At 34.4% G+C, this 20,522-nt stretch overlaps 1 protein-coding gene across 1 annotated transcript in view; it reads right to left on the bottom strand.

Annotated features, from left to right (window-relative positions):
* Positions 1–1,633: 1,633 nt before the first annotated feature.
* Positions 1,634–20,522, bottom strand: part of PIBF1 (progesterone immunomodulatory binding factor 1) — a gene marked incomplete at its 3' end in the record, with an annotated part of 124,437 nt that continues 105,548 nt past the window's right edge. The window contains exons 17-18 of the mRNA XM_082337938.1: positions 4,107–4,286; positions 1,634–1,690 (exon numbers count right to left, since the gene is read on the bottom strand). Coding sequence (XP_082194064.1) covers positions 1,634–1,690; positions 4,107–4,286 — 237 coding nt within the window. The remainder of the gene's footprint in view (positions 1,691–4,106; positions 4,287–20,522) is intronic.

Below are 20,522 nucleotides of genomic sequence, written 5' to 3'. Positions count from 1 at the left end.
GATACTATAGGAGAACAAACTGTGAACATTAAGATTCCAACTAGTATCTTGCCTAAAATAGCTCACAGTCCCTCTAGATAATACAATTTATCAATTACTGGGTGATAACAGACAAGCAGGATAGTTTGGTAAGTTAAACCAGGGACTGTGTAAAATATCATGTAAAATATCTGTTGCAAACTACAAAATTAGTATCTGCATATGGGAGCTGTTTCACATGAAAGACGTGTTAATGATTCTATTCACATAAAAATACGAGTTAGATAAAACCCTAGACTTCAGGAAACCAAAGTTTATTCAGGAATGTCTGTACAGATAGGTTTGTGAGCCCAAAGGTTTGTGTATTTTTTTCCCCAGTGAACACCAGTTAGTCTAATAAAAGATATTACCTCTGTCTACACACTTGGCCTTCCTCACTCACAAAATGATAATTTTAATCCTGTGATGTGCAATTGCTAGCATTTTTACCTCACTCTCTGAGAATTATTAAAAAAAAAAAAAAGAAACTGAAGCTTACCTGGAGCAGAGGAAGTATTGCTGTGCTTCAGCCTGCTGTTTGGAAAATGAAGAAAAGTGTATCTAGGAATCATAAGCTTGATACAGCTCAGTATTATATAGTAAATAATTATTGTTCATGTCCAGGTAGGAACAATGAATCAGTTGAAGAGATATTGTCAAAGAAAAAGGAGGTAAGAAAAAGGAGCTTCCTCTTAAATGAAATCTGAGCAATATTTTCAGTATACAGTCACTTAAACAATATCATCTATATTTATGTTATATATAGAAATGTACCATATGCACTCAAAAGTGCTTTAAAATATTAGAGACCTTTTCTATAGTCTAAATAGATGGTCAAGTGGAATAAATAAGTAGACTCCGTTCTTGGAAGATGGGGCTTATTTTCATACAATTAAATATGGCAAGTTATCCATTTCACCATTACATGCTACAGTACTGACACATCATAGTTCTATTTTTATTATTACACTGACGTAACTACACTAGAGCAAGTGTATCTAGCCCATTAGGTATCAGTGCTGATAATTAAGATGTATTTTATTGCTTCTTTAGAATATTTTTAATGCCTATTTCATAGAACAAATAACATCAAATGACAAACTATACAAATCAAGGCTGATGATAAGAAATTAATTTTTTTCCACCTGACATGAATTTCCTTCATAGAAAGTAGGATATAATCTGATGCTAACTCATGTATATTTTTTTAAATTTCTATGAGCCAGAATAGTTGCAAGGAATGTGGCATGAAACACGGGGTCCAAGAAAAACAATATAAAAAAGCTGAAACATGCATTAATTTGAATACTCTGAATAACACGCCCTTTAACTGCCCAGATTATAAATGTGTACAATATGCTAGTGTTTATTTATCTTTTAAAATTCAAATATATGTTAGTAAAACCATTGCGTGCATTATTTCCACACATTTTATTCACATGACAGATCTAAAAATTATTTTATGACACATAAGATCATTTGACAGATATAAAAGAACAGTTAAAAACAAAACAGTTGTTTGCTTTTATGGTAAAAAGGGCATCGTTATGGTGAAAATAACTTTCTTCAAAGAAAAGCTCCCCAAAGGATTATTTTGAATAATTTTGGAAAAATGCTATGGTGATGTTTTCTTCTGCAGTTTCTTGTACCATACAGGTGCCTCTTTATTTGTCTGTAAAATAAAGAATGTTTTAATTGTGAGACAGTGAAAGTCAGGAGAAAAACATGCAATCTATGCTAAAGTCTCTTTCCTTCCTATATGTAGTTCACAGTGATAATTGAGTTCTTTGCTTAAATGCAAATAAATTAAAAACAAGACTATGCATTTAAAATTATTATTACTACATATCTGTATTAAAACCTCCCTATTTCTGGGTTATAAAAATGAGATTATACAGTAAGAAGTAAATGATTTGTTTTAAAATATCTATCACAATGAAAACCTGCATTAACTGTGCCATAAATAGATTTCATTTGAAATAGCATCATCTGACTTTCCCATTTGAGAAGGGGATGGAACTCAGAAAAGAGATCTTAGGTGTGCCATAATTGACCAACACTGTATGCAGAAATATATTTCTTAAAAATATAATTAAAAATAAAAGAATTCAGCAGTTTTATGACAGTGTAGAAAGTATTTTAATCGCAGAGAATTATCTGTGGGCAACTTTGCCTTGCCTTCATAATCCTATAGGCTACTGCTACACAGTCAGGATTGCATAACATTCTTGTGGCAAATTCAGTGGTTGGTTGTCTAGAGTAATAAAACTAAAGAAGTGGAGGTCAAACAAGGTAAGGACTATTGTGCTTTCAGGGTTGGGTATAATCCCTTGCATTAGTGAGTACTGTCTCTTTTGTCTGTTGTCCCTATACTTGTCCCTTTCTAGGTCCGTTTTCTGTCTGCTCTCTATTCGTTCTTTCCTCCAAGACTTAATAATCATTCCATTTAAAAATCGACTTTATTCAGTTGGCCTCATGGTGGGGGTTCTCATCACGTTTTAACCTCCATCTTTCTCTCATTTTGAAGATTTCAGTTACAAAAATAAATCTGCTCTATTTGTGCAAGCTTTTAAAATTCTAGAAATTGACCTAAACTAGCAGGATTTTCACAGGACTACTAACTTTTTTCCCCATCTAAGAAGAAACCCTGCCACCTGCCCATTTTTGGTTCCCTACTCCAAAGTCTGAAAACACTAGAATTTTTCAAGGAGAAATTGGCCACAATTTCTAAATGTAAAAGCATTTTTTCTAGATTTCTACACCATTTCTATATCCCTAAGTAAGACAGGACAGATTAAACACTGAAACCCTGGTTCATCTACGCAACCTAATTATTGCTCACATTTTGGCTGTGTTTTGGATCACTGAATAGCTCCGTCAAAGACAGAGTTTGGGCCATATGATTTAGCACTACCGAAAGGATTGTGGACGAGACAACACTGGGTATGCCTGTGTTTAGTCTCATAACACTATTCAAGCAAATTTTGAACCCCTAAAATCACCAAATGTCCTCACATCATGTCCAAGAAATGCAACCATTTCCTACATTTTGTATTATAAAATCAGTACCTGATGTGCTGCATTATAAACCTCATATTGTTTAAGACACTGAATTTTAAAGCCTCCATCAGGAAAAAAAGGAAAAAAAAATTACATAGATGTATATTTGGACCAAAATAGCACATATGTGATGCAGTGTGGATACAACCAGTCTACCCTAGAGAAAGGTAGCCTCAAGAAGTGTAAATAAGAGTCATGATTTGTTTTCTGATTCAGCATTGCAGCTTGTCTCTCTTAAATTCATCAGACACCGTCTGACAGATTTATTTTTCTCTGTCTTATTCAGACACAGTCATAGTCAGAAACTTCTAAACCATTTTCATGAAGCTTTCAAATACTAGAGGCACTAAATCTGAAGCAGGTCACTTGTAGTATTTAAATCCAAGCATGTAGTTTCTAAAGGAATAAAACAGAGTTTTATAATATCAGGTAACCTTAGTAACAGAAGTGATATCAATACTGAGCATGTATTTTTTAATATATATTTAGATATATATACACACATGCATTAATATACATATATACATGAATATAAGTATACATAAATACATTTATTTCCTCACTCCTGCTTCTCAATATATATATACACACACCCAACTCATACATCATCAGGGTAGACTTAAAATTGTACACATAGTCTGTGGATCCCTTCGGCTATTAAAATTTTGCTAACCACCCTTAACCTGGCAGTGCTAGGTTAATGGTTGGACTTGATGATGTTAAAGGTCTTTTCCAACCTAAATGATTCTATGATTCTATGATTAATATTGTAATATTATAATGGCATTTTAAAAAAAAAAAATCTAGTTTGCTGTGAACTTAAGATGTACAAACTACCAAATAGCTAAATAACATCATAAACTGTAATTTATCATCTCCTCAACACCGATGATTCCCATAAAGAGCTGCAGGTATTCAGCTGAATTAATTATACATCTCCTTGAAGTATGAACCCACATTTTTCTTTTTAAAAAGTGAGGAGAATTATCAAAAAAGCTTATGGCACTTACTCTTATCATAGTACTTACAAATAATGTTGGCTTAGGTGTAAATACATTTTCTTCTTCATGTTCTGGCAGCAGTTTTACTGAAGGGTTTGATTTGGTTTTTGCAGTCACACTTTTTACATCAATATGAGACTGAGGTAAATTTTGTTCATAGCGTTTACCATGTAGACTAATTAGAATCTGTTTCATTGTGGCTAGTTCCTATAAAACCACAAAAGAACAATGCTAAGTTATTCAGTAAAGTTACATTTGAACCTATTAAATATTTATTTGTTAATAATAAATTTATATTCACCAAGCTAAATGTGTAAGTGGATCAGTAAATCTAACAAGAATGAACATATACTTGCAATAATTAATAAGATTACTAATTGGACACTAGTAAAAGTAAGAAAATAAAAAAAGCACATAGGGTTTATACAACTCAAATTTTGTATTGCTTAAAGGCTGTAAAAGAGAACATTTACTGTGTAATAAGGAACCCACTATCTCTTTTAACGTAAGCTTCCATTTAATTTAAAAGAATTCTTTTGAATTTGTTTTGTCAGGCTGAGGGAGTTTACAAATCTAATTTGAATGACTGTGACAAATTGTACTTTTGAGCATTAGGTCTTGCACAGAAGTCTTATAAATACTTTACTAGAAATATATATGTGTCTTCATATCCAGATCAGAAAAGAACAATCAATGAAAAACCTTAAGAGGACCTACAGCAAAAATGGGATCAGAGTGGAAAGGAAATTTTGTGAAAAATGAAAGTTCCAACATAGGAAAAGAACAACAAGAGCATGTAGAAATCCAGACTTTTTTGGATGCTCTGTAATTTGCTTTGTAAACAATTCGGATTAATTAAAAAAGTAACCTTTTCTTACTACTTAGCTGAACAAAACAGATTATTCAAAACGTACAGTAGAGTGAGAAAGGAAAAAACATAATATTTTGTGACTTTAACTGGACATCTTCTTTTGTCATTTTGCATCACCTAGTGCCTAATGTTCTCTCCCCCCACATGTAATGGGTGTAATTACTATAAAATAAGTTACAGAATTTAAAGTATTATTTATTATTATTATTTATTGTACTATTATTATTTAGAGCATTCATTATTGCAGAACTAGAACAGCAAGGTCAGTAGAAAAGCCTTTCAAAGTAAATTTTAAGACAATTTTACGTTTTTTTTAATTATTAAGGTTTTTGTTTGCTCGCTTTCTACAAATGCTGATGTCTTCAATAAGCAATACTGTTAGTGTATTAGCATTCTATGTAATTCACATTCTATCTTATCTCTCAACCAGAACAATGTAACTCATATTTATAGCTGAATCACAAACATTTGTTATATCTTACCTATTTCTTAATTTCTTAATACTTGCCAGAAAATTGATGCACATTCTATTTTCATTGCATTATTAGTAACAAGTTAAAAAAAACCCCTCAGCCTTTTAAAACATTCCTGCCATATACCTTCTCACTGTCCACTGCTGCCTTTAATACAAGATACAAAGTCAAACGAATCATGTTGTTGCCTTTAAATTGTCCCACACTAACTCAGTTATATGAACGGAGGTTACACTCCACAGACCAGCTTTATTGAGTGTACAAATTGTTCTTGTATCTCAGTCATTTAATATTAACTATTTGCATAATTCAGCCATGTGTGGTGGCATGTTGAAACAGCATGACTGCAGAGCAGCTGTTTAAAAGGACTGCATAGTTGATGCCAACATGTTTTTCAAAGTTGTAAACTCTGCAAAGATGTTGCCAAAGCGACACATAGACAGAATTTCTTGATGAAAATAACTCAAGCAAGTATACAGCAAATAAATACACCATCACAGGAGATTAAATTGTACATAAACAATGTTTTGACATTAACAAGTGCTGTTCCTATACTTAAACTGCGTTATTCTGTGGACCAAATAGTTGCACGTTTGAACAAGGCAAAACCCAAAAACTGTCACGCAGATTTATTTCAGAAACAGAGTTGAAACCTGTATATGTAGGGTCAAATTCTCTTGTGTCAAGATCCACTCGGCAATCTAAGGTCTTCTCTACTTCACGGAATCTGTCCTGTACTTGACAGCCCTGCCTGTTTTCAGACTTGGAATATGCTCTGGAGAGTCAGCTCTCACATGAGCTTCCCCTGTGACAGGAGAATTATCTAATGTGAAGCTATGGGAAGGACTAACAGGGAGTGGGGATGACAAATTAGCCCACAATGAATAACTTATTTTGGCATCACAGCCAAATTTATCATGAGAATTTAGCTAAAGTTGCCTTAATATTTGTTCTAAAATCCTTCCACATTTAGCGAGAAAGACCTTAACAAACTTGGCAAAATAGCACAGGAAACACTGAATCCAATAGAATCATTGGTATGTGTACTGCTAAACAAGAAAAGAAAATTGGCCCAAGACATTTGCAAGAGATTTGCTGTTTTCAACCAAGGAAATACTGAAAACAAAGTTCTGTCTTGAACTGTAATAATTTTACCCATCTCTTTAGATTTCTCTGCTCCTGAACACTATCTTAATTCTTAGCTTCACTTTTCAATTCTAAACAAAGAGTCGTTAGCACTACCTGCTACTTTTAGCATGCTACCATGATTCAGTAATATTTTCCAATCCTAAAAACTGGCAAGTTGGTCTAGAAAGCTACCAAGGAAAAAGAAGCTCTGGAAATTGTGCTTAGCAGAAATATGTGAACTTGTTCCAGTGTGAACAGGACCTTGAGAAAAAAGGGGAAAATAGGTATAGGGTTCAAAATGGATGGGGAGAATCTTTTGTGTAGGAGGACATGTATTAGTTTCAGGATAAACTAAGTAAGGGAAGATGTGAAGAGAAATGGATGGTTAAAATTTTTATACGTTTCTACTGTGTCGTGTCCACGGTCCTATGTCCAGGCAGAGCTATGCAAATTGTTTACTTACAATATTCCCTTCGGTTACTCAGTGAACTGTAGAAACAATATTGCTAAAGCTCTGCATGTCCCAGTTTCTCTGTGGAGGTATTTGGTCCTTGCCACGCTGGCTCCTGGACGTATAAGCAAGCCATGCTGTGCAAACTGTGTGTCACTGTGTTGAGGCTTCCAGGTCTGAGGGCTTTGGCTTTCAGAGCCAGACAGCAATCCTTCTTGGGAGGAGTATGAGTACTAACACCTCTGGATTCACCCAGCTCCTCTCTGTGCTGGCTTTACAGCTTTGGTCTCATTGTCCCAAACTTTGGCAACACAAGCACCCACTCCTCGCTTACACAATATTCTGTGGGGATGTGGCAGTGCAGATACACGGAAAACAATGCACTTAGCAAGAAAAGGTGAGTTAAGATGAAACAAGGAAAAAATTAAAGTATGCAGCTGGCACAAAAACACCGTTTATGTACAGTGAGTGTCACCCATACAAACAAGTATCAGGGCTATACTCTATTATTAAATATTTTGAAGGCCTCTCCACAGAAACGTGATGAATTTTTGTTAAGGATGCTAACCTGCTCTGCCTACCAGCACAAATGCCAAAAAACAAAGTAATGAGCTGTGTGACACATTAAATGGGATTTAACTCAAGCTTATAACACCTAAATTTATGTGTCTAAACTTAAATATCCACACATGAGCTAGGAATCTAATTTTCCATTACAGACAGTGTAGCTTGGAAAGTGATTCAACTAATTCAGAAGTGGACACCTATTGGTGTGTCCAAATCGTGTTGTAACAACACTACCCATATTGACTAGGCTGCTGTTGACTATAAAGCAAAGTAAGATGCTTGACTCACCGCAGACATCTCCATTTAGATACCTAAATTTAGTTGTCATAAGCTGAATCCATTTCTCACCTCAGTGTCCTTATCATTTACTTTTCTCAGCCTTCTACTTCACCTAAAACAACTTTCATCCTGAATAGCCAATGTGCAATCCTAATTCCCCTTGGACATGTATTTGAAGTATCGAATTGCTGTGTTAAAAAGAACTGCATTTTTAGAACAGGCATTCACGCCACAGATTGTCTACTCGTATAAGTTTCCCTAAACATACATAGGTTCATACTTTAGAACAATCTACGATCCAGTATCCCATTTCCTGATGCACGTTAATTCACATTTAATGAAGATTACTTGAACTACAAAAGAATCATTGAAATTTTTGCATACATAACTAGAAAGTAGCCAGAAATCAAAATAAGTGATTAGAATGAATGGACTGAGAACAATGGGAACGATGTAGCAGGAGATGAGGTAAAGTAACACGTATGGCCTTGTAGATAGTATCAGAAGAACTTACTTGCTTATTTCAATTTATTTTTGGTACTGTGATGTCCAACGACCTTAGTTAAAAATAGCAAAAGCAATTTTGTGTGCCAATACACAAACAGAGAAGGAGTTATTTAGGTACAGACAAAGGATAGGCACCAATCTTTTCCATTATGTTCATTAATTAAAATGTTTTCTGTTTTGGGATTTTTCCCTAACTCTACCTTGTTAATTTATTAGACTGAATGCTATCAGTGCTGTTGTTGTGGAACTCTTACAGTCTGCAAAAACTCTATACCATATTAAAATCATCAAGCTTTAAAACAGTGTTACAGGAACCAAACCAAAGAAGTGTCAATCATTTTTAAAAGGTAAAGTAAAAAAGGCAAAATAATTGGATGCTATCTGATCATATTACTCGTATTTCAGAAGAATCTGAGATTCTTATTATGATGTTTGATCTTGAAGTAAGTAAAAATAAGTTATATTTTATTTAAAATTGTTTTTATGTATTGATTATGGATAATTGAAATAGTACCTAGAAAAACGGAGACTGAAGATCAGTTTGGGAATATGAAGGATAAAATTTGATTCCTTCAACTAGCAATGCAACTAGAAGATAGAGACAAGCAAATGCAAAAATAAGGCATGCAGGAATATAAAATATAAATGTATTTCAAGTTATAGAGACTATAAAGGGATCTCTATTAATATTGCTTTTGTTGTCCTTGATACACATTCAAACATACATGTACCAGAGAAGCATCTTACAGTTTCCTAATTCAGTACTACAAAAATTCAAAATTAGTATAATATTAAATATTATAACGAAATCATAACTTACATAATCAAAACAAAATGAAAAAGAATTGCCTGATATGGAAAATGATTGAGGAATAAAAAGGAATGCTGTTTTATCAAGTAAATAATTGAAAAAGTATATGAAAAAATTGCCTACATTAAGCACAATAGATATTTATTAAGATAGTAATTCTGTTTCTTTTCAGTGGATTGTCAACAAGTATAAAGATTTTTCTTCTTACTGTCTCTGTCACGTAACTATAATCAAAGCAAGAAAGAATCCTCTGTGCACTCAAAAGCTTGCAAAGGCACTTAACGTTATATATGTGTGTCTATAATTATAATAAATATGTAAATTTATAAAAACAGTTAAAATGATATTTATTTATATATCATGCTCTGGAAGCAGATGCAGAATAACAGTCTCAAGAAAAAGCAACTGGCTTACAGGAATCAATTACATAAATGTTAATTCATATATTCTTATGGCAGGGATGTCTTGCACCTTCAAATAATCTCCATACAATGATCTTAAAAAGAAGCTTTACATAGGTCAAACTGAACAGTTGGAAATGCTCAGTAGGAAGAGACATCTGCCTTTCTAGCCTGAAGATAATTCATTCTGATGGTAAATAAAATGTTTTTTCATATCACTAAAATCATCACAGAAGAAGCCAATGGGTGTCAGGTCCATCTGGCTCCTTCCTCATGCAGTAAAGCCCATGGTTACCGCACTCAGAAAAATATCCTCTAAAGCAAAAGTGACCGTAACAATAGCACGTACAGTTAACTGAACCTTTGCCATGACAAACGGTATTCTACTTTTAGCTTTACATATAGAATTTATGATTGCAAACTTCACCTTGGATTAGAACTCCATTTTGAAGCAGAGAACTTGTATTGTGGAAGCTGAACAAGAAATTTGTCCTAGAAAATGTATCACGTTCTGGCAGAACCACTGAATTTTGCTGACTGACAAGTGTTCCCAGAGAAGGAACAGCGTAAATTCCCAGTAAAAGAATGGAAACACAGAAAAGGCGCTAAATACTATGATCTTTAAATAAGAAAACCAATTTCACTGACAAAACCAGAAAAATCAGCTGAAGGAGGGATAAAAACAGTGGTTTGTCTCCCTCAAAGCTGCTGATCAAAACTTAAGGTCTCTCAGAATTTGTGAGTCAAGCACTAAGATGATGATTTGAGATGTGTGTCCCCACCCCCAATCGGTAAGTCTGCTGTATTGTTAGAGTAAAGCATGTACGTTCAGGACCTCCTTTGGAAAGCTTGTATTCCTCGCTTTTAACTGCCATATGGTCCCCATGTGATTAAATTATAACTCAAAATAAAAATATGTATCCAGTCTGGAGAAACTTGAGAGATGACAGCACTGTCTTTAGGTCCAAGAACAGCTGACTGTACAGCCCCCCTTGCATAGAGGGGACTGGACAAAAAAATCGCTTCATGGGAGACTTAGTGCACTACACCTTGAGTCCAGAGACTGGACTCTTCTCAATGTGGGAGCCAAATAGTAGGTTTGAGTTTAGCAGTAGCAGTCTGGTGACTGTTCTGGCTATATTAACTTCTAAAATAACAACAACAATAAAACCAATAGCTATAATAGAACATGCAAGTGAGGGAAGACAGCCGTACTGGGATGAAAAACATGTTCGTGCTAAGTCAATGCAATCTGTCTTCACATGCACATATCCTCCCATTTAGGCAGGTATTGTAGTCTTCAAACAAGTCAGCACAGGGAAAAGCAGAGTTCAGAAGATGAGGTTATGGGTATGTTAAAGAATACTGATTTGAGAAACCTAAACCAGTATTTAAGAATGCTATATCCATTTGGCAGTGTTTTGTAAAGAAGACATTTCAGAAATTATTTCTCAGTCTCTCAAGAACTAGAAGTTCATGTTCAATATACAAATGTTCTTGGGATTCAGAGGAAAAAAAGAATAATTTTATACTTCCTGTAACTCCTTCTTGAGAGAAAGTGATCTCAACCTTGAAAAGGGTAGGGCAGGGTGGTTCAGAAGGAACCATCTTCACAATTGTCTGTCTCAGGGTGTTCAGTAGCGTCAAGCTTGATGGGCATATAAGATGACGGTAGAGAAAATACTAAGGATATTGTCCTCTATGAAGTCTGTGTGTTTTCTTACTTGGATCCTTCTTAGATTCCTACTGTGATTTTCTGTGAAAGTAAAGGTGTGTTAAAAATAAAGTTGCATCATTTAACAGCTGACACTAAGATGGAGAGGGATCTTTTTGAGAGCTCTGGTTGCAGTTCAGCTTTGGAACATGTGACCAGATACTTCGTTGGACTTCCTCACATTGCCCTTTAGATATCTTCAGTAATAATATTTAAACCTAGGCAAACTAGCTTGTCTGAGTCCTCTATATAGCTAGGGGTGAGAAATTCATAGATTACAATTAATTTTGCTGATTTCAGATGAGGACATGGTAAATCACACTGTAATAGTGCCTGTTTTTCTTTTCTGACTAAAAATGCCTAGACGATTTTCAGATGTAGACATCTACACTACAGATTTTTAAAATTAGGCAAGATCCATCTCTGCTACTTTGTCACTTGACTTGACAAACGACTTCTCAGATCATCTTTACACTGGTAGTACTCTTTAATATCATTGGAGTTCACCAGTTAAAATGGAGATAAACAAACGGAGCCTTCTGTGCAGATTGTTGGCATAGAACATCAAGTCACTGACATATTTCTGGAGAGCAACAGACCAGAGAACCGAAATAGAACCTGGTTCCACCTTTCAACATGTGCAATGACTTGCATACAGCACTTTGAAGAAAAAAATTGAGTACGGTACACTTAGAGAAAGGAGACATATATGTGTCATTATCAAGGAATGAGACTCTCAAGCAAAAGTAGCACCTAGAATGTCTCCTCTTTAGAAATACTGACAATTCACACAAAGAATTAAACTGTTCTTGACAGGTTTTATTTCTGCCAAACAGCTAGAAACACACTGCAGAAGGGCTGTAGCCTATAAACTGGGATGAATTATTTGTCTCCCTTTTTTGGCAGAAAGTGGAAAAAAGACCAACGCTATTAGCACAGAATTAACAACACTGGACATTAATATTAATGATGACAAAGTGTGAAATAGTAGAAAGACATTCTGTAGCGTCCATTTTGACGGGAGAGCAAAATGAAGCAAATGGTAAGTCAGTCCCTTCCACTATTTAGGACTGCAGATGGATAGGATGCAGTGGCACGAATGGTGCAAATTCACCTTCAACAGTGGAACGCTCTGGGCTTGTGCCTATCAGGAGTAGAACCTACATGCATAACAGAGCTCAAAGAAGATTTTAACAACCACCTATGTAATTAAGAAAACATCCCAAGTCATGGTTTAATCCCTCATGTAAGGCAGAGTGTATTTGACATAGTTGCATCCTCAACTGCAGCTGTGCTGGAAATACGAGAAGTCAGAAAGAATTCTGGTGTGAGATTTGCACATATGGTCATCTTAGGCACATGGGTACACACTGTAAAGCTGGAAACTGGAAAACAGTATGAAATGTCCTGATCAAACAAATGAACCTGATAACTGGGTGGTGGAAAGATGCCAGACCATATGCAGGATGTTGATAGCTTCTCTGCACTACACTTAATTCGGGAGTTCTCTATATCCCAGTGCATATAAAAGCTTAAAATGAACTGACAGATCTGTGACTATATGCATCTGCAAACTAATTCCAGTTTTATAAGGTGAATACATTAGAACTGGGGCAATAATAAAATGGCCCAGTCATTGCAGTGAACAGCTTCTGTCTTTTTAGATACATAAAAATCTCTGCCTATTTCAGCTGTATTTAAATTTGTTCTTAACAGTTAAATCTAACTTCTTGAGAAAAATAGGAAATAATTTATCTCATAATTCAGAACTTGCATGTCAAATTCTGAAAGTTTTTTTCACTTTTTGTATTGAAGATCAGAAATATATTTGTAGTTATAACTAGGACTAAATCCCCAAATATTTTTTTTTAATCTGAGCCATTGTGACATTCATTTACTCAAATTCAAGTTTAATAAAAAGCATGCTTTCTTGAGTAAGTTCTACTTACAGGAAACAGATGCTAAAAATGTTAATATGTCAAAACAGCCTTATTCGCATAAATTATTATGTAGAAGTTCCTGTCTTTTCTGAGAGGGTAACATTTTAGTTTGATTCTCCCTGTCTTTGGTATTTCTTGCAGAGTATTTAAATTCACTTTCCACTTGGAAATATTCAAATGCTACCATAAAGTGAACAAAAGTAAAATTTTTACACAGATGGATAAGCAGCAGAATGTGATGGAAATATTCATAGCCAATACAGAAAAAATGAATGTAACAGGACACTAGTTAAATGTTCAGAAAATCTGAACAATTTCAGATTGTTCAACGGCCAAAATTTCTTATTTAAATGTTTATCACTTTAATTGATTCTGGCTCTCTCAAAAACATATAATTTAAAATACACATGCCAATTGCATCCCATAATCCATAAATAAGTTGTATTTTGCCTATGAAAATTCCTATTTTTGAGAGCAAAAAATGTATTTATATTTGACATAACTAAACCCTGTGTTATTATCATGGTTTCTAAGATTCTTAAAAAAAAAATAATTGCTGAGTAGAAATCACCATTTAGTACACAATTGTTTAGTGTATACCACTGTGAATGGAAAGATAATTCTTTAAGAAATATATATATGAAAACTAGTAAGACATTCTCAATAATACAGGTCCAAGAAAAGAATGAATGTACCCAGCTGTTAAGTCCTCCTTCTTCCTAAATTCAGTACTATTTGGAAATTCAAGTTTTATTAAAGCTTGACAGCAACAAAATAGATAACAAAAATGAGAAATACTGCTTAGGAGCATATTTTTCCATGTAAAAAGAGAGCCAGAAACTTCTCTACACTTGTTTAGCAATGTAAATGTCACTTTGTTTCTCCAAGCTTTAAGCTGAGAATAGCTCCAGGGCTTACTTGTGATGCAGAAATGTCCCTGTAATCTACTTAGAAAACATGCAGAACGTTAATAGAAACTAGAATCTTGGAACATAAACGTAGCGTAAGAAAAATGATAATTACTCTGTGGTTTAACATTTAAAAAGAGAGCTAAGCATTGTACATCAGCATTTTTTTTTTATATAAAACAAGTTGCAGCACATAGATGAGCAGGAAGTCATTCACTTTAGAAACACAAATAATTTTGACATTATCATGTACAATCTTTTACACAGAAAAGAGGGGAAAGAGGCAGAGCTAGAGATTGTTTGAAGGCACCTGTTACCAATCACTTCTTTTCAGTCGTGTCTTCCCAACCCCTGCAGATACTCCTTCCTTCCCCTCTCCCCCAACAAAGCAGTTTTCTCCTTTTATCCACTAAGCTTCCACCCCTGATTAAACACGTACTGCCCTCCCCCTTATGACTCCAAAGCTTTTTATGAGCCTCTGAACTTCTCTCTACCTCTGTTTTTTGCAGATGGCAGCTGTTGCTACTCTCCAGGTTCCTAAATCCAACACATTGGCTTTCTGTCCTAGGTTACTTCTAGTCAATCTTCTTCAGCATTACTTAATTACAGCTAAGGATAGTATTAGCCATACTTTAAAGTATGACTAATAATAAAATGCTGAAAACTCATCTGGAATCCTCAGGGTCATTGCTGAGATGGAATGAAACTCTGGGCAAAGAGAATTTAGCAGTGAGGGGCAATCCCCAAAGAGAATACGAAACTAAGAAAGATAAACATGAGAATATAGGAGTACCTAGTCAAAGTAAGGTAAAGCACAGATACTTCAGGAGACCTTGCTTCTCCTCAAAAGAGGAAAAGAAGAATAAAAGCACCTGTCTTTTCTTTCACTTTTGTGGGCCAGATAAGAGGATAACTATTGATAAGTAACAGGGTTTTGTGCAGGATACTGACATGAGTATGTGCAAGCACAGAGATTACTAGATTCTCAGACACTGGAAACATTACAATTTTGGAACAATATCACAGAATTGCAAATGCTTCTGGTAATTCATGTGGCCATGTTTAAAGTCCAACATTCATCAAGATTTATATAAATCCTTCGGAACCTTAGCCTAATCATTTATAGAAGCTCTCTGAAAAAGTCTTAGAGCCATTAACACACTATGCATATCCTAATAGGACTAATTAGTAGCTGTTCCTCCTGCTTGATCACGTGGACCCTCTTCAACTTTACGCACACTTGGAAAATGCATTTGGTGATCATTTATTAAAAAACAAAAAAAGAAGTCGGATTTTCTGCATTTTAAAGACAATGAAATAACTATTTTCTGTTCTTAACTTCACCTTTCTATCTATCTCATTTGTTCTGCCTTTTTCTCTGTTCTTACTTATTACCTACACAATGCTGCCTTATGTTTATCTCTTTTTCTTGTACCCCGTCAGATCCTCTGTTTGCTTGGACAAAATAAGCTACACTTTTAATCTCATTCACATAAGAGCTCCAGCCTGCTCTGATTTTTTTTCTCCTTTTTCAGAAAATATAATATAAAATACCATAAAATATCCATTCTACAGTTCAAATAAATAGGTTTCATTTTTAGGAGACTCACAGGACTTTGGAAAGTGGCCTTTTTCACGAGATGTGGATTAAAAAATGAATGTAAATGTACATTCTCAGAACAATACAGAGTGAAAACGTAATTTGTTTGTGAAACTACTTCCAAATTACAATCAGGTCACATATAAGAAGATGACTTAGAGAAAAGAGTTAATTTTGTGTCTAGTTAGGAAAAATAAACACTAAGGAGATTTTCTTTTTGGGCTTTTGAACTGAAACACGTAAGGAAAGAAGAATGGCTGTGATTAAGATACTGCATTAGGACACATGAACTCTTAAACTCTACCACAAACTCTGGGGAGTTTTGGGCAAACCACTATTTCTTTCATTGTGGTTGTTGCTTCTGCAAAACAGGGGTAGTGATACTTCTCCTGCTTTAAGTTGTGAGGATAATATTTGTGAGGTGTTCAGTTACTGTGGTGAAGGCCAGAGAAATATTCAGTTACTAAACAGGATTATTTTGACATATTGTTAAGAAACCGTGAAAACCTGGAAAGGGGGAAGAGATACATGGTAGTAAAAGAAAAACATTAGGTTTACTCATAAATGGTGAGTTATACATCAGGTTTGGAAAGCTTCTGACCTGCCAATTGGAAAATAAGTTCAACATAACAATCACGTACGCAATTAGCATTTTAATATTAACCTGGTAGACTATTCTCAGCAAGAACAGCTCAATAAGAGTTTTTTATACTTTAATATGTTTTAAAAAGAATAGGAGCTTGCAGTGGCTAACCTAAATAAATTTTAACCTTGTCTAGTTGAAGATTCATACCAATTCAGGTACACATATTTAGACAGATTTAGCGCTCAATTCGATTAGAGCGACACAACAATTTACTGACATAAGCTCACTGGATTTAAGTAAACAAATAGCAATCAAACCCCATGTGTCTGTATCCATTTAACTGATTGATATCAAATAGGTTTATTTAAACTACTACCACACGTTTTCTACTTTGTCCCGTAGCAGATAGCCAGAGCCTGGTTTCTGGTTGCTAACTTCACTTGAAGAGCTTTGGCACAGTAACACATGAATGTGTCAATAAGGCAGGTGACTAGTTCAGCCAGTTTACATTCTATCACTTGTATGCACAGCTGCTAATGTATCACAAGTGCACAGATGTGTAAAGGAGATAAAATATCAGCAGGTTTTTGTATCTTTTTAACCAGTATATAATATTCATGTGCTGATAGCTAATCGTGTCTGCATAAACAATTGCACTATAGGAAATTAACGAGTATTATAAACAGCCTTCATTTGCACTGTTTATGTCATAAATTTTACCCTTTTATTTCTCACTACAATAGTTTCACAATATTAGTTTTACTTTTCTAGATTAAAAATTACTGTATTGCCAGACTGCATTGCCAACAGGTGATTTCAAGCAGTTTAAAAAAAAAGGTAGTGTAAATTTAGTTAACTCCCTTAAATTCATATAAAAGGAAACTGATCTTAGCACTTAGTGGAATACCTATTTAAAGCCTTCTATTGGTATCTCTTATACCACTGTCTCATTTTTGTTTCTTTTCTTGCCTCCTAGAATATTTCTATATAAAACATAAAAAGAACCTCTCCATTTGTTATACTTGCTCTGTTTTTTTTTCCCCCAAAACCAATGGATTATGAACTACACATTAAAAATATAAAGAACACTTTGTTAATTTTCAAGATTTTAGAAGTCAGTTTCTACACTCTGCACTTTAAATTGGAAAAGCTAAAATAAATAGATTTAATTGTGCACGTTATTGGTTTTCTTTACTATGATATGTCTGCATCTTAAATATGTGAAGAAATAGTACAATGCCATACATCAAAGCATAGCAAATTTATAACCTCTTAAACGTAACCTCAGAAAATGATTACTAAAACTTCTTGCCAAACATCTGAGTGCTGACAGACTGTCCTTCCAAGTTTTCATCTGAAGTTTGCAAGCCAATGGATAGTCTAAAATTTTACTTCTGATGTTCCAAAATACTAACAACTGCATCAAGCATGAAAGGCAATGGAAGTGCCAAGATCACAGAGCTCATGGTAAATATTTCTTTTAGTCAAAGGCTGACTGTTGGAAGAGAAGGAAAAAAAAAAAAACAAACAGATAAAAGGAATCATGGATCAAGAGCTTCAGCTAAAAAAGATTGAGTGGATTCATCCCACTTAACTTTAGCACTTAACAGAGAACTGCACTTCGGTGCCTTTAAGTTATAGATTCCCATTATATGCACACAAGGATAAAGTCTGGATGCAGATAAAGGATGGCACAGAAGCTTGGTGTGCTATACTCTACAGTTCTGGACACAAAATCCCCTCTTTTTCACAGGTAAGTAATATTTACATATAAATATTTTTACTTGCTGTTTTCCTTGCTGGACCCTTTCCAAAGGTGATTCAAATGGCTAACCTAACAGACAGCAATTCACTTTTCTGGTTTTCTTTTTTTGGTCAGGTTAGGTTTCTGTTCCATGATCTGAATGGTCCTAGTGCACCATGAGAGATAGGCCAGAGCTGGTACAAGAGGGGGAGAGAGAAAGAGAATCAGGGGCAAAGAGGTAAGGCATTGTTATAGCTATTGGGTCAACTCGGGCATAATGTATAATTTCATCTTGATTTATGCTTTGACGGAACATCCTTCTTACTTGTGCTGCCCGGACTATACAAAGACACTAGGTCAACAAGGGTCCACATTTGAGGGTATAAGGTAAGTGCTGAAGTTAGAGTGGGAAGAATCAAGACCACAAGTCTTTCTTTTTTGTGTGGTTTGGTTATCCACGGTTATAGAGGGTCAAAAGTGTAAAGTTCAGCTGATTAAAAAGAGAACACGGACTACAAATAATAATGCAAAAAAACCCTGGATTTGAAATATCCTTTTTTTAAAAAACGAACACTGTTTACTAGAAGGTTATTAATGGGAGACCCCATTGTTCCTCCAAACAATGTTCTATGCTCTTATGATGGATCTGGAAAAACAATTAAAACCCCTATTGGTTATCTAGACAAAACATATAAAATTTCTTAGCCTGAAATCAGCTGAAAAATTTGGCTGTACTAACTGTACTTGCTATCATGCATACCCCAGTTCCTTCTGATAGCTAAAAGAGGGCAGCAGCAGCCTATGAAGGCCTTATTACAAACCTCTAAGAACATAATCTCACCATGACCATGGATACTGATCATTCACAATAATGCCATTGAACTCCCTCTCAAATAGTGAAGTTTGCATTTATCCATATGAAGAGGATAAGAAATTTTACCATACCAGCTGATTCTCAATGATCTAAATGAGAAGCTAGATTAAAAGTTTTCCACATTCATTTACTAATTAATTCAGAAAAAAAGGAAATAGAAGACCAACAAACAATTAAGAATTTGGGCCAAGAATATAGCCTAAAAAAAAAAAAAGCTTCAATTTCCTGTATGAGTAGACCCAACCTTTTTAGAATATGTATAGTCAAATAACCAATTTTCACTTTAATTTCCCACAGCAAAAATATAATCATCATCAAATTAGCTGTCTACATAATTTGGAATAATGAGCTATTTTATTACATGAATATCTAGTGTCTTTTTTTTTTCCTGTAATAAAAGAGCTCACGTAAGAGCCCCATATGAATTCTTCCAAGATTCAGACTTTTAACATTTAACTTTTTTCTTCCAAAATTAAAATACATGAAAAGAGAAGTAAGATTAAGCTTGAATGTATTTCTTTATCTAAAAAGTGTATAAAATGCTGTAATTACCTCCAAAGCAAGCATTATGAATCCAGCTGATATCACAAGCAGATAAAAGTAAAAAAAAAAACCCCAACCCCTCAAACTCTAACATTTCATTAAATAAAAAGAGTTAATACAGTCTGAGACCACGCAGGCTGGAATACCTAAGTCAAAGCTGTATACTTACTGAAACATGTCGCTGTAAGACAGCATTAACATTGTTTTGGCATTTTGCTTGTACTTTTAACTTACCTAAACTTCAGCTTATGTTAACTAAGAATATCTTGGGTTTATATGTTCAAGAATTCTAATGTTTTTACTTGCAAACAGGAGGGCAACAAGGTAATTCCTAACAAGACATAACAGTTTAGTATGTGCAATGACTAAAGACTGACAGTAATCATATTACATGATAGCATGTACAGAACATGTAAAACCGTAATTCATTTTTTTCAAATTGCATATATCTGTATTTACAGATTGCATGTTACTTTTATTTAAAAACACATACCTTTTCTAAATGAAGTCAAGTCTTTATTAGCCCAAGATTAGAAAATTTTGATTGTCTTTTTCTATTAGCGGGGATATTTACTGTGAAATTGTGACGTTCTGCATATTTAACTTTTTTATTAAGATAGCAAAAAAAAAAAAAATTAGTTGAAGACTAATTCACTGTAGACTAATTTGTTCTATCCTACAGAAAGATTTCAATACATGAGGTAATTGCCTTTTAGAGAAATTCATAAACTGTGAAACTGCTGGAAGAGGTCTGCATTAAAAGTAAAGAATAAAAGGCTGCATTAGGAATAAACAGAAATGACAAAAGTTAAACATACACACACTTGTTATTTTCACACATTTTCCTAAAACAACTTCAGCTTATTTTTGTATTTCTTAGGGGGTTTTGTGCCTCGTACTGGCATTTAATAATTTTCTTACCCCAAACATGCAACTTCTTATGTTTTTTTTTTCAGTATTTATATCCTTATGTGCATAGGTGTCTTGAAAAGACATTATCACTGTTGCGTAAAACAATATGACTAATACGGCCTATTTTTAACAGA

This window comes from Platalea leucorodia (genome assembly GCF_965183815.1).
Source record: "Platalea leucorodia genome assembly, chromosome: 2".
In the NCBI taxonomy this organism is placed as follows: Eukaryota; Metazoa; Chordata; class Aves; order Pelecaniformes; family Threskiornithidae; genus Platalea; species Platalea leucorodia.
This window is presented reverse-complemented; position numbering and strand designations above follow the sequence as displayed.